Raw genomic sequence first — 25132 nt, forward strand, 5'->3', positions numbered from 1 at the left:
TTAAACAGATTTCAAACATTCCTAGTATTCTTTTGGTTTAGTCTTACTATGTTACATAACCTGCATGAGCACTTTAAATAGTAATTTATTCACAATATCTATTGTGCGTCCTTCTCTTGGCCCATATGTAGTTTTCTTTATCATAACCCTTTATAGTATAGTCAATTTTACTGTATATACAACAACTGTACCTAAAAAGCTATTCACAACACAAAGGAAGGTGAAAATGTTTAGTGGAATAATTTATCTTCACTCTAATTTAAAACTGAATGTTGAACTCAGCTGTTTTGAGAAAGGATGTTGTCTTTTATGTAACTGGGTTTATTAATTTTACTTTTACTTATTACATTGGACAAGAAAAGCTATCAAAATAAAATTTGTTTAATTTGGGGGAAAGAAACAGCTCACGTCTTTATGATAAATCTGTTTCTTCAGAACATCTTTCCTGTGACCTATTTTGTCAGCAAGTTCTTGTATCTGGAAAGATTGTTTCTGTTGGCTAGCCAATTTCAAAATGATAGAGTGAGATTAATAATATGAATACAATATTTCCTTGTTCTATTGATTTATGGGGCCCTAAATCTCCAAACACTCACCTATCTTAGTCATTTCACTTCTAAGAACAATGACAAAAGTTTCTCACATGTATGAATGTTTGCAAGAACGAGAGTCTTTAAGTGAAGCTGATAAGCAATGTGTTGAAAAGAAAGTGTATCTCCTGTGAATGCATCATCGGAAGAACGAGAGTCTTTAAGTGAAGCTGATAAGCAATGTGTTGAAAAGAAAGTGTATCTCCTGTGAATGCATCATCGGAATACTTTAGATGAATCAGATATCTAGAGGCACGATCCATTAATAGGGAATAGTAGAAAGAGAGGTTAAGACATATTCTTTTCTGAAATGTAGTAACGGATCATGTCCCTTGCTCTGTTCTATTACAATGTGCAGTAGCTTAAGCATTTTCACTTTAGACTTCATTTCATCTGCTGTGGGCATACAGAAGTTGCCTGAGGCTGAGATTTCATGACTCCCCTGAGCTGATCCATGGTCTGTTGACTCTTGGAAACAACAGTCTTGGTCTGCCTCATTGTGCCAAGATTCCTCCCTTGTGCCATACATTAGCAGCAGGATAATTGCCAGGTGACTTGAGGCAGGGGACTGGTCTTATTAATACTTCATTTTATTCTTTTGCTTCTTTCTGAAGTAAGTAGGTTACATACAGGCTGACAGCATTCTCCCATTGCAAATGGTAAAGCTGCATGGTGGGCTACTGCATAAGGGGTTTTATCAGCAGATTTGAGGACATTTTGCATCCAGGTCTGGGACCCCCCCATACACGAAAGAGGTGGAGCTCTTGGAGAGGGTCCAGATGACAGCCACAAAGATGATCAGATGGCTGAAATGCCTCCTGTACAAAGGCAGGCTGAGGGAGTTGGGCTTGTTCTGGGCTGTAAGAAGAACTCATTGCAGCCTTTCAGTATTTAAAAGGGGATTATAAAAAGGAGGGGAATAAACTTTTTACAAGGTTAGACAGTGACAGAAAAAGGGAGAATGGTTTGAAGGTCAAGGAAAGAAGGTTTAGATTGAATATCAGGGGGAACTTGTTCACAGAGAAGGTCGTGAGGTGCTCAGAGGCTGTTCAGAGAGGTTGTGGATGCTTCGTCCCTGGAGGTGTTCGAAACCAGGTTGGATGGGTCCCTGGACAACCACGGTGCCAGATCTGGAGGTTGGTGGCCCTGCTTATGGCAGGAGGGTTGGAACTTAGTGGTCCTTTGGGTCCCTTCCAACCCAAGCCATTCTGTGGTTCTATTCTGTGATTGTTCTTTCCCTCTGGTGAAACTACACGTGAATATACTACATTTGGTGTCTGGGGATCCTTGCTTCAGGAAACACAAGGAGACATTGGAAGGACCTAGCAGAGGGCCTTCAGGTCAGGGGACTTGACCTACAAAGAAAGTACTTGAAGAAGCTGGGCTTATTTATTCCCATGAACTGGAGATCCGCTAGCAGTCTACATATGTATAGAATTATGGAAGTGATAGAGTCAAAGTCTTTTTGGCAGTTGTACAAAAAGGAAGAGAGGCCACAAACATTGAGCAATTCAGGTAGGACAGTAGAAGGCTGAAGCAGTAGGTTGTCCAGTGAGGCTGTAGAAGCTCCATCCATGGTGGTTTCCAGGATGTGGCTTTCAAAGCCCCGTCTGAGATGAATTTGGATAGAGCAGCCTTATTTCAGCAGAACGCTGAACTAGGAGGTCTCAAGAGCTGACTTCAGTGAACATTTCTGTATGGTCATGAATATTACTGTGAAGACAGAGCCTATGTGTAAGACCTGTTGCAACACACACAAAAAAGTATTTACTTACAAAAAATGATTTACCTTATCCTAAAACAGATTTCCACTAATTAATAAATCTTTAAATATTAATTTATATTTGAGGCATGAATGAGAGCATGATGAGTGATCTACCCATCCTTAGGTCACGTGCACCTCAGCCTCAGTATTGTCATTTCACCTGATGGAGTGGTAACATTTTACACTGCTGTCATGTTGTTGATTGCTGCCATCCCAGAGTTGAAGTTTATATTAGATTGAAAGCAAAAATTCCAAATTAATTCAGGTATTTAGTAGTTAGATATCTTCTCGAGAGAGCTTTTCTACCACGATGCTGCAACTTAATTCCAGAAGGAAAAAAAAGAGATAATTTGCTTTCATACAAAATTTCTGTGTTTATGAAAAATGTAAATGTACAAATATCTGAGTGTGATATTCAGATAGGCTTGGAAATTTATGACATGGAGTTGTTCAACAATTACCAGAGAATGTGTGGAGCTAATTAGACTCAACAGTTTCTCACATCATATGGAATGGAAAGAAGCACCTAGACTCCCCATAAACACAGGACCTTAAGCAAACACCTGGAAGAAAGCCAAAACAAGTGGTTGGTCCATCAGTGCTTATGCAGAGAGCTGGCAATCTTCTGAGTGACTTTCTGGCACCAGTCTTATCTGTAAGCCTTATTTTGAGTTAGACTGTTGTGCTACAGATTTCAAACAGTGCTGTGGTGTATTAAGGTCCTTGAAAGCCTCTAGAGGAGGGTACCAAAGCTGATAGAAGAGCTGGGGCTGGCTGAGGACATGGGGGCTATCTACAAGAAAAATGGGCAAAGAGGTGACCTCGTGGCTCTGCAGCTCCTGAAGAAGGGAAGCAGAGGGAGTTGCAGAGAGCTCTGATCCTGGAAACTAATGGCAGCATAGGAATGGCACAGGGGAGAGTCAGCCTGGGCATTGGGAAACCCTCCTGTACTGACACAGCAGTCAGACATTGGAACAGGCTTCCTAGAAAGGTGTTTGATGCTCCATGCCTGTCAGCATGGAAGAGGCATTTGCATAATAAACTTCAGCTTTTGCTTAACCCTGGACAGGTCAGAATAGATGAAGCAGATGAACTTTCCAACTGACTGTTCTGTTCAGGTACTGGCGGTGAGGTACATTGATGTGGAGAAGAGGGAAGCTATTAATTTGTGCTGTTGAGTGGGGACCTTTGGAAAACGCTGTTGAGGGCTGCAGAAAGTGTCAGGCAATCTCTGGGCTGTAGCAAACCAGTGAAGCAGTTGTTAGCTTGACATAGAGGATCAGCAAAAAGCCACAAGTTCAGAAACTGAGATCCAGCTTGTTCTTCCTTATCAATCAGAACAATAAAGCGCAGACAGGCAGTCCCTCTCAGTCAAACCTCAGAAAGTCTTTGAATTAAAAGTGAAAAAAATCTCTACGCTCTTTCCTCTGCATCACTTCAGATTGCGACATGTGCATTTTTCATCCAGTGGAAGAAACAGCCCTGTGCAATCTGCCACTAACTTTTTATGCTTTTTGCTGGTGGATTTTCCCAAGATGGCCATTGGGGTGCTGTTTGCAGTTTGTCATTGCCTCTGGATCTGTCAAAAGCCCAGTCAACAGCATGTCTCACAGTGCCGGACTGCATCAAAATTAATTCCTTTTTTTTTTTTTTTACTGTAACTTTATTCTGCTTTAAAAACTGTGGTCTGCCTAACAATAGTAGAGTTCCCTAAATAAACATTAAAGGTCAAATCATCTCAGTGTATACCTTTCATATTCTGTTTCCATTGGTCTCCCATATGGCATTCAAGAACAGAAAAAAAATATCAGCAGGCTTTTGAGTGAAGGGATTTGTATATAACCAGGAGTATTAAACTGCTGGGTTTTTATTGTTCCTAATTTATATTAAAATATACACACATCCGTGTGCGTGTGTGTATGTATATTTGCTTCAGAATACTCCGTGCTGTCAGAGTTAGCATTTTTCATCTGAGTGTTAAAATGAAGATTCCAGGTGGTTGTGACTGTAAAATATACTGCATTGCCTTGAAGTAAGACTTTTTCCAGCATTATCAGAGTTATCTACCAACTTGATTGCAGTCCCTGTGATTTCATTTGATTCTGTTACTTGGGTTCTAAATAACAGCTTTGTTTTTCAGCTTGATGCTAACACCTGACAAAACTTAAGCTCAAGCAAAGAGTGCTTAAAGTGTTTCTTCTGTGTGTGTACATTATGCAGTGTATTTTTTAAGACAGACAACTTCCAAATAGTAATGTATAAAGAAAATAATAATTGCACATTTAGAGACTGTGTATTTGTTATAATAAAGCTGTGCTTCCCTCTTTTCTATACTTGAATATTTTGTATAATATCACGGCACCTTTATGTAGATTATTTGACTTATTCATTTGCCTGGAAGGACTTCTAAGTCTTTTATGAGAAAGGAATATAATAACTTTGTCACTTTTACTGTTTTCTGCCTCCAATGATAAAATAAGAAGCTTAAACGTTTTATTTGAGTGGCTGCCATCACTGACCTACAGCTACAAATACAAGAAGTTACACTGAACCCAGAAGTCCTGCTACCTGTATTCATTTGACTGGAATATGTGGAGGTGATAGTTACATAAATATAACTAGAGACTTCTACAGTTTTGTTTAGAAAATGTTTTTTTGCAGAAACTATTTTAAAGTTATGTTGCAGCTGTTAAAGAAATAGGTGCTGAAAATGGAATTGCATTTTCCATGCCAACTCTGAGTTCCATAAGGTTTGTTTTATTTGGTGGTGGTTATGACTTCATAACTCTACACCACACAGATCTTAAAAACAAGAAATTATAATTTTTCTCTTTTCCTTTTCAGAGTCGCAGTGTACACTCTGTGGGGAGCCTGAAGGTGAGCATATTTTCCTCTTCATATTTTTCAAACCAACTAGTGGTGAACGCTTGACTCAGGTGGCACAAGTGAGAGAGATTGGAAATGGTATCTGAATGATGAGAATGAATGAAATACATTCTTCCCTATGTTAGATGGCTAAAATAAATCGAATTAAGCTGAGTAAAGCACACTATGTGCTCCAGGCAGGAAATATCTTAAAGGACAAATATTCCATTAGAGCAAAAATGGAAATATTTACTTCTTATTCTTTTGTGTGTTTGTCAAACTAATTTGGGGTAAGAGACAGTGCGAAGAGACATCTAAGGACATCACTTTACAGATGGAAAACAAAGGGATTGGACATAAAAGGGAAATGAGAAAATGTTTTTATATTTTATATGATTTACAGGGAACAGAGAGGCAAACACATTTTAGCAGGTGAATGAATAAATATTGCTTTTGAAATAAGGATAATTAAGCAATAACTGTTATGCTGTGCAAATATATGTCCAAGTGAGGATGTTTGGTGCTTGTTGTTATTCCTCCAAGTGATGAACTAAATGCCAAGGTGAGACCCACAATTTACCTAAATAAACATTGCAGCAACGAGACTGATTTTTGAGGCGAGTCATTATGTAGAAAATCTTTCTCTCTCCTTCTCTTTCTTCTGTCTTTCTCCTTTACACACATATTGGTGCTGTTTTAAGAAAATGTCAAAAAAGTTAACCTTAGTTTCAGATCAACCATCTGGAGTGATTCGAAGAAAGGCAGTCCAAAATAGCAAATGTAACTGCTAAAGCAAAGTATATTCTTCAAAAAAAAGTACAGATTATGCATTCTTCTCAAAGAGGTTCAGCTTTATATCTTGAATAGTTTTTGAAAAACAATTCAAGCTTTTAACTTTCATAAATTTAGGGAGAAGTTAACGAGATGAACGCTAGAATTGAAAGACTGAGCCCTTGCAGCTTGTGATATAACTCAGTACATTTATCATCCATTATCTGCTGAAAGAAAAATTGCTTTAGATTTTCTTTGGACTTCACATTCCTTTTATAAATAGCCATTTCTTGTTTAGTTTGTTTTCATTGTGTTATATTTAATAATTTCATAATACCACAGATACATACATGGGCAAATAAAATAAGACAGACGTTTATTTGCCTTTTATGAGATATACCTTTCATGTTAGGGCCGTCCAGCTTGGAAGTTATACACTGGATTAGTTCTCCTTATTACATATTATTCCTGCTTTACAGTTCTCCTCTCTTTTCGTTACTATTCTTTCATACTTCTTCCACGTTTCAAATGTCATGTATAAGGATGGTTTAAACAGGGAATTAAAATAAATAAATAAATAAAACAGTAGTGAAAATATATAACATGTATGCAACTAAAATGATGCAGTCTAAAATAATGATACGTTTTGCTGAAGGAATGGTCCTCAGGAATGTAACACTGTTTTCAGTTGTGTAGAAATGAACTTTCCCAAGAATGATGTCTCTTGGATCACCAAACTCCTCACTCAAATACAGCATTTCTGTAATGCTACTTTTTAGTTCTGTGAATTATCCCTTCTACGTGAGGAGCCCTTAGCAAAGTTTTGGCAGTCAGTTCTGTAGTTCAGGGAGCAAGTTTGTTTATCTGCACACACTGCTGCACATCTGCAGGACAATTTAGGTGCATGTTTTACAGAATAAAAAATAACTGCTGTGGAAGGGAGATGTAAATTATCAAGAATAAACATTTCACATCTCAGTCATTCAAAGGTATTGCCTGTGGAATTTCTAGCACACATCCATGTGCTTTGTCCCCCTCTGCAACCAGTCTAAAGAGAAAGTTGGTCAACACTGAGGTCTTTGTTTTAGTTGTCTTTTGTATGAATTGCAAAAGCTTACATGCTTCAGAAATCACGGGCTTGGTCTGTGCTCTTTATGTTAGATGCCACACCTGTCAGTGTGAATTGTTTGCAAACCAAGGGCCCTATTTTATGCTGGGAGGAAACGACATTTGCAGAAGGCGGAGGTAGTGCTCTTGATAAATCCCGTGAGTGCAGCGACTTTGAGTTGCTTCCGGAAGTTGATAGCGAGGATGTGTTTTCAGGCAGGTGACAACTGTTGCCTTTGTGAATGTAACCTTCATCCGACAGGTTACATTGTCATGGTAAACACTGCGTTTTGCTCCTGCTCAACTTTGAAATGAGAATGACATGTTACAGAAGTGTCTGACTTGAGTCTTTGTGACAGCCAGCATACCTTGTTAGAAGGGTGATGCAGCCATGAGATGTTTCAACACAGTGACTTCCATTAATCCTCAAGCAGATGTTTCTGTTGTAACTCCTGTCAGTTATTCACAGAAGTTCATGAAAGGATCATATTAATATAATTTGCTATATTACCAAAACAGCAAAGCAGTTAATTTTGTGGCTGTTAAGATTTTCAGCAGACCGTTCTTATCTTCTCAGAGACAGTGAAAATGACAACTTCTCTTCCAGACCTATTTTATGTCCTATACAACTCCACTAGTGACTTATTGGTTCTATTCATGGCTTGGATATATTTTTTTTCTTCAGTATTTTCTGATTCTTCTGTTTCTTTCCTTCTTAAAGATAAATAGACAGTACTGTACACTACCAGCATTTTTCAACTTCTTGATAAAAAAGCCACCTCTCTGGATGCTTTGTAAAACAAGCTTTATCTGACTACTTAGTTCTGGAAAAAGTGGTGCTAAAGAGGACTACCACTGCACAGAGCTGATTCTAGTTAAGTGTGAGAATTAACACAAGTTCTGGTTCTGTCCAGCATTTTGGTCTCAGAAAAAATAATATATATATAAAAATAAAAAAAGATCTGATGATTTAACTTGCCTTAGGAAATCCTTTAGCCACTGGAAACATAGTTGACTGGATTCAGGTAAAACATCACATTGTACTCTGCTTCTACTTAGATGCTGCTGTCCTAAGACTGAGAGAAAATGGAAACATGTTTTTTTCCAAGTAGTGGCTGCTAGCAATCGTGGGGGCAGAACACTGGCCTTTGATCTGACCCTCTGTTGATGTTCTTATGGGCTTGTGTTCTTATCAGTAAGAGATTAAAATAGTCTTTTTTAAATCCATTGAAGAGAAAGCCTATGTTAGCTTTGCTGATGGTATTAAGCTTTCTCTACTGTGAGTGCAGTGCTGATAACAATTTCCAATTTATTTAGAAACATTCTGTGATGTAAATGAACATCTCCAAGAAGTCCTGATGCGTTATGAGAGTATTAGAATACTCACAGCAATTAGGCAAAGACTGTGGAGTAGGCAGTGACAGTTCAGCCTACTGTTCACCCTGTTATCTGGTACCTCTTGATCTTGCAGTGTATGTACAGACTCTAATATGCATTCCTCATTCTACTGCAGAAATGATGTGGCAAATGTCCTTGCAGTTCCACAGCATTTAAGAGTCAAGTCTGGCTCTCCAGAAAGATACTGTTGTTCAGTAAGGCTATGAGTAACAGTACTTCTGTGCTGTGATCTGAGCTAACTTTAACAGCATAGAAAAAAGACTCAACTTTCATTTTGAACGGTTCAGTCATTAGCTGTAATTAAGACAACAGTAAAATTGAAACAAAATACGAATACTTGTAAGGAATGAGATGGAGAGTACAATGCGGTATGTAAAAACACCCCCTTTGCATAATAGAGGTACCCCAGTCTGAAATACCAAGCTGAATCTTTACTACCCCTACCACTGCTAAAGAACACAGAAAAGAGGAGTCTAGACGTGTAGTTGATGTAGATATGTGAGGAGCAGTCTTAAATGAATGAACGTCAAGATGATTTGCTCTGTGTTATTTAGAGATGATAAGAATCAAAGAAAACAAAATACATCTACGGCACTTTCTTGATAAATGATGCATTCCAGTTCTGCATGGGATCGGGAAAACCATATGTTCTAGTTTTTTAATATATCCTGAGAAATTAAAAACAAGTAAAAAATTAAATTTAAAAAATAAAGACAAGTATAGCTCAGAAGGGCAAACACAGTTGTGGAATTTACTTCCATGATGTGACTTTTGCAGCTGTCGTAACTTAGCGCTGTATGTTTCAGTGAACAGTAAGAATATTGCTATGGATAGGGACAAGTCTAACTATTTTCAGTGATGTTTTTCTACAAACAAAATAATGACTTCTTTTTTAATAGATAAAGGAGACGATGCCCCTATGCATAAGGTATTGCTTCATAAACCATTTATTCATTTTAGGTTTTAATTTGTAACCAAATGCCGCGATGGGCCTGGTCTGTTCTGGGAATCCTCATGTCCCTTCTATTATGGCCTAGTTTACATTTTAAAGCTAAGATGCCATTATTTTGTCTATCTCTGAGAAGAAATGAGTTTGTGCGAAATTGTACGAAAGTTAGAAGAATGCCAGAGAGTATGTGACTCATTTACCCATACACAATTTTATGTCTGTTAAATATGGAAGGCTTTTTAATACGATTAAATGTTAAGGATGCAATTAAGCAATTTTTTTTAAGTAAAATAATTTTTGAATGTTTCATACTCCAAACGAATGGCACTGTTGAATTCTGTGCATTCACTCAGAAGATGCATGAAATATTCAGTAGAATTTGGGAAATACAAGTACTTTAACTTTTGAATGTAAATAATTGACAGGAACAACAAAAAGCTTTTTCTGGAGGAAAATATGACTTTTTAGGATATGTACATGTAAATGTCAATATCAGAGTGGTGCATTTGCTGCAGGTGCAGTTAGATTTGGTGCCATCTGTACTCCTTGTAATTCTCACATGGAGTTTGGAGGAAAATAAGGGTTTTTTTTCTTTATTAACCTAAGAAATCTTAGCATTCAGTAATCAGCACTGAAAACTGGCAGTTTTACTACTGTCACCAATGACATTCAAGAGTCCTTATCTCTTAATTTTTTTATACTTATTCTGTATTTGCTACACCAGCAATTATCAATAAGAAAACCTGAATTTTTCTATGGAAGGAAAGTGCATTTCACAACACATAATCCTGACATTTTCAAGGAAACAATAACACATAATAAAATCTACTTTGCCTAATTTTAATATTGCGTATCTCCACACTAGTTATAAAAAGATCCTTATTATTTTTTTAAATTAGAAAGAATTTTTTGTTCTGTATATGTACCACTAAAATAGTTACATAGGTTACTGTTCCTGCTATCACCCTAATGACAACTTGTAATTATTACTTGAGGTAATTGACATATTTACACCTTTATTCTGTCCATTATGAAAGACGTTAAGGAAATACAGAGCCAAGGACTTAAAGTGAATTTTGCTTTGATCTGTTTGCATGCCAGCTCCTCGGTCTGCAGGAGCAGTCCCATTCATATGCCAGTGTGAGCTTCTTTACTAACATTTTAATAATGGGTTCTGGTAAAATCCATGATGGTATGAAACTTTCTCCTGATCAGAGTATGGCTAATATGTCTGTCTTCTCTTTTTGCTTTTTGGCACTACTCTCAAAGCAAAGTGCTTTGAATTTTCAACTTCACGGAAACCTTTTCAAATTGCATGGAAACATATTGTTACCATTCTCCATTGTGCAGTGTGTAGATATTGAATATATTTTTTTTTACATGTAGAGCTTAAGGACATACATGTTATGATAGACATTTTTTTACAATAAAATAATCTGCAAAATTTGAAGAATGCATGAATCTAAGTATTTTTAAATCTCTTAGGCTAATGTGTCAGATTTTATTCATCAGTTTCCTTAGGATAACAAGGCACAGTATGTTCACAGTAACTATTATTCTGGTGTGTCATGATTGTTAGGAAGTAGTTACAGTATGGTTTTATTCAAACGGTATTGAACAACACTACTGAGAAACATAATGCTATTGTATTTTCATGTCTGCATTTGAGCAGACAGCAAAAGTTTTTTTATCGAGCATCTGCTACAGAGTTAGATGCAAAGAAAGCACACAGTGCTTGGTTGTACTTGAAGTATTTGAAGATTTCAGTGTAATCCCTTCTAAAGTGTGTAGTTTATATTCATATAGTTTGCAAACTTGTAAGGTTATATATGGCATTAGTAATACAAATACTTGTCAACAACAAGGAATAAATTTGCACATTTTATTTGCTTGTTCTGGAGTCAGTAATGAGATATTTAAAATAATAGAGTCTATAGAAGGCAGGTGTAAGGTAGTCTCTCTTTTAATGTGTTTGCTTTATGGAACATATCGTGGTAACTGAAGGTCAAAGTCTTAAAAGAAAAGAAAAATATTCTCAGGTTTCTTCTATATTTAAAAAAAAAACAAAAAAAAAACACAGATTTTCTTTAAAAAATGTTTTCCAGACCTTTATTTGTCGCTTATATTTAGAATAAATCAAACTAATTTTGCAGCAGTTTCTCCTTCTCATATGTATGTGGAACATCTGCACTCAAAACAGTGTTGGTTGTTCTTGTTTTTTTTTTCGTCTACTGTTTCACTCTCCTGAGTTGTACAAACTGAAAAAAACTGAAATTCAATTTGGACAAATACAGTGTAATCCTAAATGTGTACAGCTGTATTTCAACATTCATTCTACATCGTTGTGATTAAAAAACACAACAGAAACAAACATGAGAATCATATCATCTTTCGTGCTTCAATGTGAATGAGTAAATGGAAAGCTCATTTGATATATGTGTGGGAAGAGCTGGTCTCAAAGCTTATGGTCACTGCATGCTTTAGGTTGCATGCAGCTTTAGTAATGTGAATATTATTATTCCCTCTGTCAACAGCTGCACATTATTTGGTCCTATACAGGTCAGGATTTAGGCATTTGCTTGAGTAAGAACAAATGTAAGCAAGGCTAGTGTAGCCTTAGAGATGCTGGTGTTTTAAATTAACTTTGAAATAGAATTCTGTATGTTTAGGAATACACATTTCTTTTCATTGCTCTTATTTTGCTAGCTGTTCAGTCTGTTTTTATATTGAATGGCGTGTCCTGTTTTGAGTGGTTGTTGGTATTTGTCAGATTTGCTGTATGTTAATTTCTGCAGTACTGTGTTTCTCTTAAGACATTGTTTCGGGGTGATGATGTACTGTAAATAAGAATGTTTATCTCAAATAGTGTGAACAGACTGTGATTGAAGATGGTCTTCTTTCCCTTTGCTTCTAATTCTGATTCTCCGCAATGCTTAGAGTTTGTGTATCTAACTGTAATAGTCCTTTGTACATATACATAACTGACCTCTTCAAGTTGAGCAGCAGTGGCTCCTGAATATTGCCTGTGGCTTCTAACTTCTTTTATGTGTTAGGAAGATACTTCTGTGCCTTTGTAGGAGAAGAAATACAATGGATTTTTAGCAAAGCATGCAGATTTTTTTAATTATTATTATTTTAATGTTCATTTCTTATTTGTGTCTCAAATGATTTGACTGACTAAAGTTGAAACAATGGTCTCCATGAATAGACTTGAGATCCTACACTGCATGACCTGGAGAGGGTAGGTTGCAAGAGTTAACATTCCCTGGTTCTGTGCCTTAATCCCAAGCTCAGAGAGTGCTGAGACGGGCAGTTTCCAGAAAGCTGTTTGGCAAAGAAAGCTAGCCCTTCCTTAGCCTGCAGCTCAGGTTGTAGGAACTTGTGCTACAGTAGAATTGTTAATATATTTGCTGTCTTCTAGTGAAAGGTGAAGCTAACTTTAGCAGTTGAAGATCAGAGAGTTGAAACATGTGGTGTATAAAATCACGGGATGTTCTCTATGCAAAAGAAGTTATGGTTTGGAGTAAAAATATAGAACAATCAATTGCCATAAGGTTGTAGAAGCACAACTGTAACAGAAAGCAAATAAATACTTTTCTTTCTTATCACCAGGCATGGTGACCTTCAAGACAATACATACAATCCATCTTTTGAACCATTACCCATATAAATTATTTGTTTTTTATTGCACCCATGTATGCATTTCATTCTGACAGAGCAGATCATGAGTGATTTTTTACTTTGATTCTGGAAAGTTAAGAAACAGTGTGCTAAAAGGAATTCTTTCCCTAAGCCAAAAACTGCATTAATTTAAATGAGACTTCCATGCAGAAGGAATGCTGACTGGTAGAGTGTGTTTGCATAAATCTTAGATAATTTCTGGCAATGTTCACCTCAATGATGTATGAAAATCCTGAGCTCTTATCCTGTGCAGAGCTACTACTGATATTAGTGGAAGTATTATGCAGGAGAAGAGCAAGGGCTTTCACAGCAAAGAGCTACAAGCATAATGACTTATACTTCTGCATTTGCTGATTATTTTCCATTGGCTTTCATCACACGTTTAGTCACTAGAATGGTCACAAACCTTATAAAATATTAAAGCCAAAGTTTGTCTGTAATAATACGTGAAAAAAAAATAGCTTTGGTTATGCAGTTGAAAATCCTTTTTTGCATCTGCTGATGGAGTCTCCATGAAAACAGTTAATTATGTGGTGGCAAAATTATTTTTTTTAATTAACTGTGGCAAAACAGTTAATTATGTGGTGTTAAAAACACAGCTTGTGCAGTTGAATGTTAGGCAATCTCTTCAGTATTTGACTCTAAAAAATAATTCTGTAAAATCTGGATATGATATTGTTTCAGTTTCTTAAAAACTTGGTTTCTAGTTGCATCAAGAGGTATCTCCTTAAGGAGTTCCTACACTCTTTCTTATTTGGCAGCTTTAACTCTGCGCAACAGAACTGAAACTTGAGTCAGTGAGGATTCTTTTCCTTCAGTGGTAAAAATTAAGAATCTTTTTTTTTCACTTCTTAGAATGGACTAATTTTTTAATCTTAACCTCCAAGTGTTGCACTCAGTTTCATTGTCAGCTTCCTTTATGAGATAGACTAATCATCAAAACTTGGAAATCATTTCTCTTTTAGAATATGTAGAATATGTAGAGATAATAAGCTCTTGAGGTGGATTTTTTTTTTATTATTGGTGTTTTGGTTGGGGGTTTTTTTGTTACTTTTTTAAATGCTACATTTTTGTTATGCCATTGCATTTTTTTCATCTATCAAGTAGGACATGTTATTTTCCTTTTGGAGAACAAAGCATCTCTGTTTGCAAATCAGATTTCATTCTGAAAAGAAACTTTTTAAAGTGCTTCTCAACTAACAGAAGAGTTAGTTTAACGTTGAGGTAGTTCCATCTCAAGTCTTTGAGATGCTTTAAAAAAAGAATCCAAAAACTGTAATGGAACGACATTCCTGAAGAAGATTATTGGAAATCATGAAATTCTCAGAGCACTGAGTCAGCTGCAGGAGCACAGGTGAATGCAATTAATTAAATCAATGCAATTTGCCTGTGTGGCTGGAAGGGGTGGAGTCTGACTCCACCTCTCCTAGACCTCATTTAAGGGCTGACCAGTAGTAGGGAAGGATCTCTTGTTGGAGATCGGCCTTTGGAGTTTCCTATTGCAAGCCTAGGATACGGGTGGGCAATATTTCCCTTTATTTCAATTGTCTCTTTTCCATCGCAATAATTTGTCTAACTATACTGTGTGTAAAATATCTTAGCTATAATGCCATTTGGTATTATTCATTGTATTAACCTCAAACCTTATCCTCGGTAATCTTCAGCTGATCACCTTGATGTAGAAAAACATGAATTCCTTTAGTACAAACAAAGAACATGTAGGGGTTTTCTTTCTCCTTTTGATTTATTTTGTCTTTACTGTATACAATTGATTTAATTTTATTTTTTATTGTTTTGTTTTTTTGCTAGAGGTGCAGGTTTTCACTTTCCTGGCATTGGTGAAGGAGCTGATTAAGTAATTTTTTAAGCACTTCAGTGTTTGCCTTGTATCACAGAAACAGCACAGAGAAGGTGGAGGATGTTCTGGAAGCTAGGCCAAAATATTCTGCTTTTTTTGTCCTATCACAGAATCGTAGGGGTTGGAAGGGACCTCTAGAAATCATACGTCCAACCCCCTGCCAAGGCAGGTTCCCTACACCAGGTCACACAGGTAGGCGTCCAGGCGGGTCTTGAATGTCTCCAGAGAAGGAGACCTCACAACCCCCCTGTGCAGCTGTGCCACTGCTCCGTCACCGTAAAGAAGTTCTTGCGCACATTCGCGCGGAACCTTCTGTGCTGCAGTTTCTGTCCATTCCACCTTGTCCTGTCTGCACACACTGCTGAAAAGAGTCTGACTTCACCACTTTTTCCCTCCCACACCTCAGATATTTATGAACCTGGATCAGGTCCCCTCTCAGTCTTCTTTTCTCAAGGCTAAACAGACCCAGTTCACTTAGCCTTTCTTCGTAGGGGAGATCCTCCAGGCCCTTCACCATCTTTGTGGCCCTGCGCTGGACTCTTTCCAAGAGATCTGTCTTTTTTTTTCTACTGGGGAGCCCAGAACTGGACACAGCACTCCAGATGAGGCCTCACCAGGGCAGAGCAGAGCGGGAGGATCACATCCCTTGACCTGCTGGCCATGCTCTTTTTAATGCATCCCAGAATGCCATTGGCCCTCTTGGCCACAAGAGCACACTGCTGGCTCATGGTCAACCTGTCGTTCACCAGGATACCCAGGTCCCCCTCTACAGAGCTCCTCTCCAGCAGCTCATCCCCCAACCTGTACCAGTACATGCAATTATTCCTCCTCAGGTGCAAGACTCTACACTTGCTTTTGTTAAACCTCATCTGGTTTCTTACTGCCCAGCTCTCCAGCCTATGCTATCATGGTTGGCACTTTAAGATCAAGGAGCGCCAATGCAGTTCAAGCTCTGCCCTTTTCTTCTGTTTAGCTAAATCTTATTCTTTCTACTATAAGGTTTATGTGTCTGTTATGTTTCCTAGCTAGCCAGCTGCTGAGAGTTTAAACCCAGCCTTGGAGGGGACTTCTTGAAATGATTTATTTCGTGTTGTAAAAACACTCATAGAAAGGAACATGTTATGACTATTTCTTCCATTAGTTTTTTTTAAGGGCACCTATTTGTAACTCAGAATTCTGCTTGTTAGCAGAGGTACTCTGTTTGCTCTGAAAGCAAACTCTGCTTTAAACGTGGTACTTGTTTATACGTGGTATTTCTGAACATCTCCATATTGATCTAAAACCTGAAAAATATAACAGAAGACATTATTCTGTTATATGCTAACAAACTAACAATGGAGGGCTGCTACGCTTCAGCAGTCTTTACTGTAACAGCTGTAGACCAGGAGATATTGCCCTGGGTAAACTCGGTTTTCAAGTTTGCATTGGTAAATAAGCAACAGCAAAACTGACAGATGGAGGACTTCAGGTAATGAAGAGGTTGAATTCAGTTTAACAAGGGAGATGCAGATGTTGTGGAATAGAAGTGAGGTTTTAGATTATAAGACTTACAGCAGAGAAGAACTGTAGAAACATAAAGAACCTCTGACGTGTCACTGAAAAATACTTAAGAGCAGAAAGGAATGAAAAAAGGAAAAAGTCTACCTGTGTTGTATTTAATATGACACTATGTAAGATGTTTTCCTTGCACTTGATTGTGACTTACACTGTAAGCAGAAACTGATTTATAAGCAATCTGTGAATCTTCACAGACCTTATATGTCTGCTTGCATTCAGTGCCTCTAACCTGACAAAGCGAACAGTAAACTCAGATTTCCTATCTCCTGAGGAGAAAAGAGCATGATCTCCAGAAACAACACAGCTGAGATTCGATTGCTCATTTTGTGAGGTAGTGGGAGACAGACTTGGGACAGAGATTAAACACATGCATTTCTCTTACTGCAGAAAAGAGATAGAGGAGCAGAAAAGCTCAGCTGTTGATATGGTGAAAGAGGTATCAAAAGAGGGGCTGAGGCTGATTCCATCATTGGAATTCTTGCTCTATTCTGTTGATGCTTTTTTTTCCATCCCTCCAGTGGATGGCACATTAAACACCCACAGTGAGCTTGCCCTGTGTTAACATTTTAATATGGCCATAGAAAATTACTCACAATCTGCTCAGCTACACGAGTGCCTTTCTGCTATAATTACATCACAGTAGCAAGCTTGGGGTTTGATGTAGGGTGAACAACAAGGAATCTCAAGCTAACATGATGGATTTGCTTGAAATGGGAACTTTACACTGAGTTTCTTCTACAAGACAAGCAAGGCTGAAAACGTGGTGTCTGCATCTATGCTGTTTTTTCCAACACTATCCTTCAGAAAAATCAGGCTTTGAAGACACATTATGACTTTTCAAGATCTTGATTACTTTGTAGTAGGCTTTAACTAGATGTTGACAAATTAGTCATTCTGACTCCCAGGGGAAGGAAGAAGGCAGTTTGTTACTGTCTCCCAGGAATGATGGAGATAACAGACAGAATGGGAGGGCGATATGAAGTGGGATACTAACAAAAACTGAAACAAAATGCTAACTGTAATTAGCTACTATCCCAGCTGGCATATCACAAAGTCTTGTGATCAAAGTACACTTCCTGTTTGCATAGTAGTTATAGATTTTCTACAAAATTCTACTATCTGTAACTAAAAATGTGATGTTTTTATTAACATGTGAAGAGTTGTATCTTCCATTTAGTATTCAAAAAATACAAACTTTAGAGATGTATATTAATTATTTGCAATTAAAATGACAGTAAATTTTCATATTGTGTTTTTGGACACTGCTGATCCATTATTAAATATAACATCGTATCTAAAGAAAATAAAGGATTGCGATGACTCCTACAAGATATTCAGAATTTGTTTTGTTGGTCCAAAATAAATCTTTTTCTAGAGAACTCAGTGGTCCCCACTGAATATAAAAAACACAGAAATCCAACATCTGGAAGACTTTTAACATTTATAAGCTATGTTAGTTAACAGTGTAATTAAACATTGAAACGAATTACTGAAAAATATGTAGGAATCCCGAATAAATAAGTATATATTTTATAGCCTGATTTACTAATGTGAGTTCTTTTGGAAAATGTTTGGGGGTTTTGTTTGTTTTTAGGTTTTTGGTGGGTTGTGTTTTTTTCAAATTTAGTAAAAAGTCAGTGTCCCATTTTAAGCTCTGTCTAGTTGACAGTAGAAGCATCGCACAGGGCTGTGCTATTCTGTAGGCTAAGAATGTGACAACAGAAGACTGATTGGACACATAGCTAGTTTAAAATACCTTACACGTGCTCTGGTCGGGATGCTTGGGCTGTGCTTCGTTGGTTACTACACTATAAATTTCAGGTATCTATAATGTTTTGGTTGAGTTCGCATAAACTACATGATCTAAAAAATGATCAAATGTACAGAAAAGTGAAAGTGACACTATTTAGTAGAAGCAGCGCTTCAACATAATTTGAAGAAATGAATGATAATTGCTTTTACACTATGATGTGGGATGCAGCAGGGCAATTCCATGAAGTGTCAGGATCTTTCTCTATTACTGGCTTAGAAATAGATAAATGCATTGTAATATTCATGCCTTTGATGTTCTCTTCAAATTGCCATCTCCTTGTGGAATGTATTTCATTCTGTAGTAAACATCTCTCCTGTTTCGCTGTGAATTTAGAGCCCTGAATTGCCACACCATTCTAATTTCTGTTTCTTTGCAGCATAATGTATCATATTCTATCTACTGTTAATATATACGCAGTAGGTGATTTTGTTTCTTGTTTGAGTAGGCAATACATTAATTAATAAATGCTGCATAGTTTATTGGAGAAATAACATGCAGAGAGGTTAAGCTTCCTAGCAGTACTGAGCTTTGCCAGGCTGCTTCTACTGGCCAGTGTTACTGGTGAAATAAAACCAGTAGTTGATTGACAAATTCTCACTCAGAAGTGAGAGATCTTGCCGTCCAGAGGAGGGACTCTGAAACTGAGAGCCCATCTTCCAGGTGGATGCCCTGCTCTGGATTATTGCCTCGTGTGGAACAGGTCTATTCTGTGACTGCCTTAACCAGTGGTGTATATAAGTCATTCCTTCTTTGATACAGTTATGGTTGTTAATCCATGACTATTTGAGAAAAATAGGTAAACACATAAACTGAAAATTGTAAAAAACAAGCAAACTAAAATAGCCCAGAAAACTCAGTCAACATTTTGTGATTCCATTTCTAAGGAATAAAAATGAAATAAAGGAATTGCATGGGGACGAGTACTCTGTTTCAGTGAAGAATAATTTGAAGCTATTATCTACTTTTTTTTCCAGTTAAAAAATTGTTAATGTGGATAATCAGATCTGAAGTGTAACATCTTGGTATATATACCATTATATCTAGGAGACATTTGGGGAAAGATTGCGTTTTGGAGATACTGTGGAATGGATTACTATGGACAGTGCTTCCGTATTTGCAAAGGCAATTTTACGTCATGGTACTTGGAATATGTAAAGGAAAAGCTTATTGTGTGAGGTATTGGTAGATTTCTGAAGTCTATAATACTGAATTCTGCCTGTTAAGTTTTGGCTTCTCCTCATTGACACACAGCTTCTTTTTTTCTGTGATGCTGAAGCCTCTGCATACTGGGCTTGAATTTATAGCCCTGGATAAGGGAATGGTTCCTGAATGCTCACCACACAAGCCTTGCCCTGTCCTGCCTTTCTTAGTTTCAGGGGGTAATTTCAGACTGAGGATAGAATAAGTGGCATCCTACAGTGACTGACTACTCAAAGTCTCACCACTTAACGTGTGATTCTGTGTTTTCGAAGTGTGTGAGGATCTGAAGGAGACAATAACAGTCTGTTCTTCAGCATGTTTTGTTTACTCAAGTCATTTTGTGTGTCTTGCCATTTTATTGCACTGAATGGGGAAACATCCTTGATCCTCAAAACACACCTGGATGTTTACGTGAAGTAACAAAGGTAAGCTCAAGGGCTGCTGTCTGAGTGCTTCAGAGTAGGGTGCTTTTCAGTTTTGTTTTCTATCAGTAAAAAAAAAAAGTGTTAATGCAAGGAAGTCAATTTTATAATTAAAGATATAGAAGGAATTAGACATAGTCCTGAAACAGAACAGCTCCATTTCTTAGGTAAGCTTGATACCCAAATCAAATTCTATTTTCTCTTTTTTCACAATTATGTACAAAAGGATGACAAACTTTGAGCCTACAGATGGTTTCATCTCTTAGTGCTTTCTGTTTATCTTATTTCTGCCAAGTGATCTTTGTAAAAATTTAAATAATAGAATGTTAACTCTTACTGGTTTGATTCCTTTCTTATTTTTACACAGCTGTATACTTATGGGCTAAGGTAACTGGATAGGTGTACAGGGAGGAAACTTAACTAAATTAAGACCAGTATTTAATTCTTATCTCTTGTGCAAAAAATGGTTAAATACATTAAAAGTAATTCAAATCATTCTCTCCTTCTGCTGCCTCCTCTCCCTAAGTGTCCATGAACTGCAGTCGTAACAACACCGCCAGTGTCATATGCGTGTAAGTGCGATGCTTGACAGAATTGCCCTGGAGGTTCAATTACTTGGGTGTGTGATGATGAATGAAAACTGCTGCAGCTCTCAGAAGATCTGCAACAGCCTGGAAATTGTTTGATCAACTGTGGCATCCCCTATTCAAGCTCTGGTGGGACTGGAGCCTTTCAGTAGTTACAGAATATAGGCATGTCAGAGTTTTTGCTGTTCCCGAAGCACAGCACTGCTGTGAAGAAAGAAAAAAAAAAAAGCCAAAAACAAAACAAACCTCACTTGAAGTATTACAGCTAATATGGTCTGTGTCTGGAATGCATATATAACCTTAAGATAAATATTTCAGTAGCTGAGGATGAGCAGGCTACCCATTGACACCTCTACTAGAAGAAGGTGAAGTTATCTGGGAGAAAATCCAGGGTGGTAAAAATAACAAAAAAAATGAGACAGTGGAAGAAAGTGACATGGGAGCAGGAAAAATATTGCTGATGTATCATTATGCTGCAGCTGAGCTTGTGAGTTAGCAAAAAGATTATTATAACCAGGCACTTGTGCATTCTGGCTGTCGACCTATTGGCCACCACGATCTGAAAGCAATCCCCAGCAGGGTCTCAGGAGTCATTTCCCAGCACATGGCTGTCATGGCCTTGGACCAAAAACAATATATGTGATTTTAGATTCAAAATTTGACTGTGAAATTGCTGGTTAGTGTCATATAGGAAAGATTAGGACATCATATTATCTTAAGCAGTCAAGTTTTAACATTTCATTATACTTCAGTAATAAGCAATTTTAGCCTATGCTGACAATTTTGTGTTGAATTAGGGATATTTGTTTGACAGCTGTGATGAAAGAAACGTTAATTGTTTCGCAGGGAAGTAGGACTGCTTCACCTGCCTTTGAATTCTCATTGAAAAGTCGGCATTGGCTAGGCTCATAATTGTCAAGTCAGTCTTAATAGTCAGGAATTTAAGACTGATGACTACATCGAAGCAAAGAGAAATGGGATGGAAAAGTGGGGGTTTCAGGCTACAAGCTGTGAATTTCAGGGGTGCTTCTGTGCATTTCATCTGTGCTATATTTGTGTAATCAAGTTAATTTTGAAAAACAAAGCCAAAGTAAAAGAAGATCTTGGGGGAAAAAAAGAAAAAAAGATATCTGAATCAGAGCCTGCTTTCCATGAGAACATCGCTGCTGTTATTCACTGACAGTCAAAATGCTTACTTCTGTATTATCAAAGAAGTGCATTTTCTGCAAACAGATATCCCATGATACCTCTAGCGTTAACTCAAGCATTGTAAACACAATTAAGCTTAATTTGCAGTTGAACAAAGTCTTCTTTCAGGTGTCTTTGTTATTACAAAAAACAGCCAAAGCCTGTTTTTCACATGAAAGCAATACAGCGAAAATGTATGTATTCAAAATGAGCACTTTCATCACTATAACCAGTACATTTCATTAAGTTTATTTATTATTTAGCATAAGACCTCCTTGGTGAGAAGGATGAATGCATAATGTCTTGTCAAACCCTTCAACTTAACTTTAGATGGTGAAACATTTTACAATTAATTTTATTTTATAAGTCTTGCAGCAAGGCATTTGGAGAACATAGTAGCATTCGATTATGCTTTCCATCAGTGTATGGAGTTCTTCTGTGCAATTGGCTTAGTCCATGATTTTATCTGTGAATCAACAAAATGACTGTAAGATAAGTGGTCACAGACTTTGTTTTAGTGCAAAAAGTGCTATTCTAATTTTAAATACAACCATGTAACAGATTGAACTATTAGATTACTTGAGCATTCAAGTTATGTGAATATTTACATCTTCTTGTAATACAACAGTAAAAATCTGTGAGGAACAAGTGTTTTATTAATCTTCCTACCACTTGCTCACATGCCCTTTTTCTCATTAACGTACATTTTTCACAAGGTTTCTATGTATTCTTTTAATCAGCTCAATATCCAAGGAAGACATCATGGACAAACAAGTGAAAGGGAGAAGCTGCAGGTGGTCACTTCTGTGATGTTAGTTGTAGATGCAGATTTTTATTTTTTGTTCTTTTGTTTTCATTTTCCACTTTGCATTTTTTTGTTCATTCTGTTGTCTTTGTCCTGTCTTCTGTCACATAAAGCAGCTCCTGCAGAAAGGATTGCCTCTAATAAATATAATAATATATTATATATAATAGATAAATGCACTCTTTGTTTTTTCCATTTATATTTCAAGCCCCAACCTATAGAATTCCTGGAAGTACAATTGAGGAACTTCTTTCATTTCTCCTCTACAGCCATTCCTAAATTTGTTTCCAAAAAGTAGAGTATCTGTTCATTACTCAGCTGTTGTACAGGTCCCCAGTGAGAGAATGGAGAAATGGACCAGATTGCTTTAAAATGCCAAGTATGGCCTGTGACCCTCATATGAACCTTAAAATATAATTCCAAATATTTTGTTGTTGATATCTGGAGTAAAGACTGGATATACATGCAAACCATGAACACCACTGATAATGAGTCCTGGGTGGGTTCTATATATCAGCCACATGCTGACAGGTAATAGTACCTCTCCTCCTGCCTACGCACCCATTCTCTCTCACTGCTGTGGGCTATTCATCATTTCACAGATACAGTTACAGTCTTTCTCCCCCAGGCACTTACCCAGCTTTTCTATCCCTCACTGTTGCTCCTCAGCATCTTCAGATTTCCTCAGACTCACCTTCAAACCTTTCTGTCAAGCCTGCCTACAGCTTGGCTCGTGCTTGGCCCTGCTGTGACTTGTTTACTTTGATTTAATTAAAATGCACCCATCCAGAACCCTGGGCACATTACTGACTGCCCGCCTTCAGAAGCCTTTAATTTCTGCAGTACTTTCACACTGCCTGGAACAGCCTCAGCCTCCTTCAATTACAACACGGGACCAAATATTTCTCCTTCAAAACCACCTTTTGAATCTTTCCTAGGACTTTAAGTACCAAACCTTTATTTTTGCCATCTTTGGACAGGAAGGATTTTGTTTATTTCAGTCGATGAGGAAAGTACTGCTGTTACAAAGGTGTAATCCCAGCTCAGCTTTTCAGACACTGTTTATCTGTGGATTCTTTTTTTCTTCCTGGTGATGTTAAGACTTGTATATAGCAGGAGTGCAGCCCCATCCTATGAACATTAATTCCTGTGCTGTGGCTGAACAAAAGCAGCAATGCTGTCCCCCTGTTATCTAAGCACTTTCCTGAGTGACAGATTTTGCTAGGTGGAAAGTTGTATAAGTGAGCCAGTGGTTGATCATGTTCACCCATTAAAAAGCAACAAAAAGTGCTGTGACTTTCTCATGTACAGCGGTTCAGCTTTATTCTTAAGTGCCAAAAATATCAATAGTACACAGTAAAAAATGAATAATTCAAGCAATTAGCAACCAGAATGAACAGAATTTATTAACCTTTGGGGTGTTTTGTTTTTCAAGTAAAGGAGCTTCCTTAGTCTTCTTTTCTTGTGTCTTTCTTTTTTCTCTGTTTCCAGTTGTCCTCTTTCTCAATCTCCTTTTCCTCTCCATTCTTGCACTACTCCTTTCTTCCAATTTAACATTACAATTCTGTGTTCTTCCCTATGCTTTGATGGTAATTTCAATCCAGAAAATAAAGCACAATGTAACATCATTCTAACGCTGAAGGTGACTATAGATGCTATAGTACCTGAATGAGGAAAGAAAGATACTGCTTTACAAACACACATTTTTACTAATGTTTCTTTAGTCATTGAAGACTTTGCAGTATTCTTTTGGGTTTCCTAGGCAGAAATGCTAAAATGTATTTAGTTTTCATTTTCATTCCTAAATATAAAAAGACTTTAATTCATAATCAAATTATTTTGTTATCTTCAGCATGCAATGTTCGATTTTTTTTCTAGTGGGAGTCACATTTCTTCTTTTTAGTCAGTGAAGGCTTTATATTTTGTTTTTGAATTGTTCTGGTTTTTTTTAAACATTTTTAAAGCCTTTTATTGTGTTTGTAGCCCATGTCACTGCAAAAAAAAGTAGTTTTATTTTTTAATAGGATGGAGTGTATTGTATTGCTCATTCTTGGGAACAACTTACAGAAAGTTTTGGAAAATACTTATAGAGATAAGTAATGTGATTAGATGTACAGATTAAGATCAAAGGAAAACATATTTATAACTGTAGAGGTTGTGCTCTTATTAAGCTCTAATTTTCAGTGTGTCAGTTCTAGCATACTTGTATTGGACATTTTCTTCTTCTTTAAAGGAGCACAATTTCACCGAAGCATATCTGTCCATTTTAGTACAGATGTTTTCTTTTTGAAATGGAGAGATTCTAAAAGCTTCATATTTTTCTTAACCTCCAAGAAAATAATATTTTTTATTACGTATTTTCTAATTATTTTGTTACAGATGTAGAAGAGCTAATTAAACCAATTCCAAAGAAGTTGGAAGAGTTTATTTCAGAAGCAAGAGATTCTTGTTGCAAAACTATACTGTCCATTCCAGTCTTTGACTTGAGCTGGCTGTTCCCCAATATGCAATGCTAACTGCTTCAGACTCTACTGCAGCAGCAGATTCTGTCATTCAAAAATACAGGAGCAATTTCA

At 37.1% G+C, this 25132-nt stretch overlaps 1 protein-coding gene across 2 annotated transcripts in view; it reads left to right on the plus strand.

The window, feature by feature from the left end:
- DLGAP2 (DLG associated protein 2) overlaps positions 1–25132 on the plus strand; it is a 329263-nt gene that overhangs the window by 98088 nt on the left and 206043 nt on the right. For both annotated transcript variants that reach the window (XM_065730777.1, XM_065730778.1), the window contains exon 3: positions 5200–5232. In XM_065730777.1, coding sequence (XP_065586849.1) covers positions 5200–5232 — 33 coding nt within the window. The remainder of the gene's footprint in view (positions 1–5199; positions 5233–25132) is intronic.

Source organism: Cyrtonyx montezumae, unplaced genomic scaffold, assembly GCF_038088225.1.
Source record: "Cyrtonyx montezumae isolate F1298 unplaced genomic scaffold, pur_monq_1.0 scaffold_13, whole genome shotgun sequence".
In the NCBI taxonomy this organism is placed as follows: domain Eukaryota; kingdom Metazoa; phylum Chordata; class Aves; order Galliformes; family Odontophoridae; genus Cyrtonyx; species Cyrtonyx montezumae.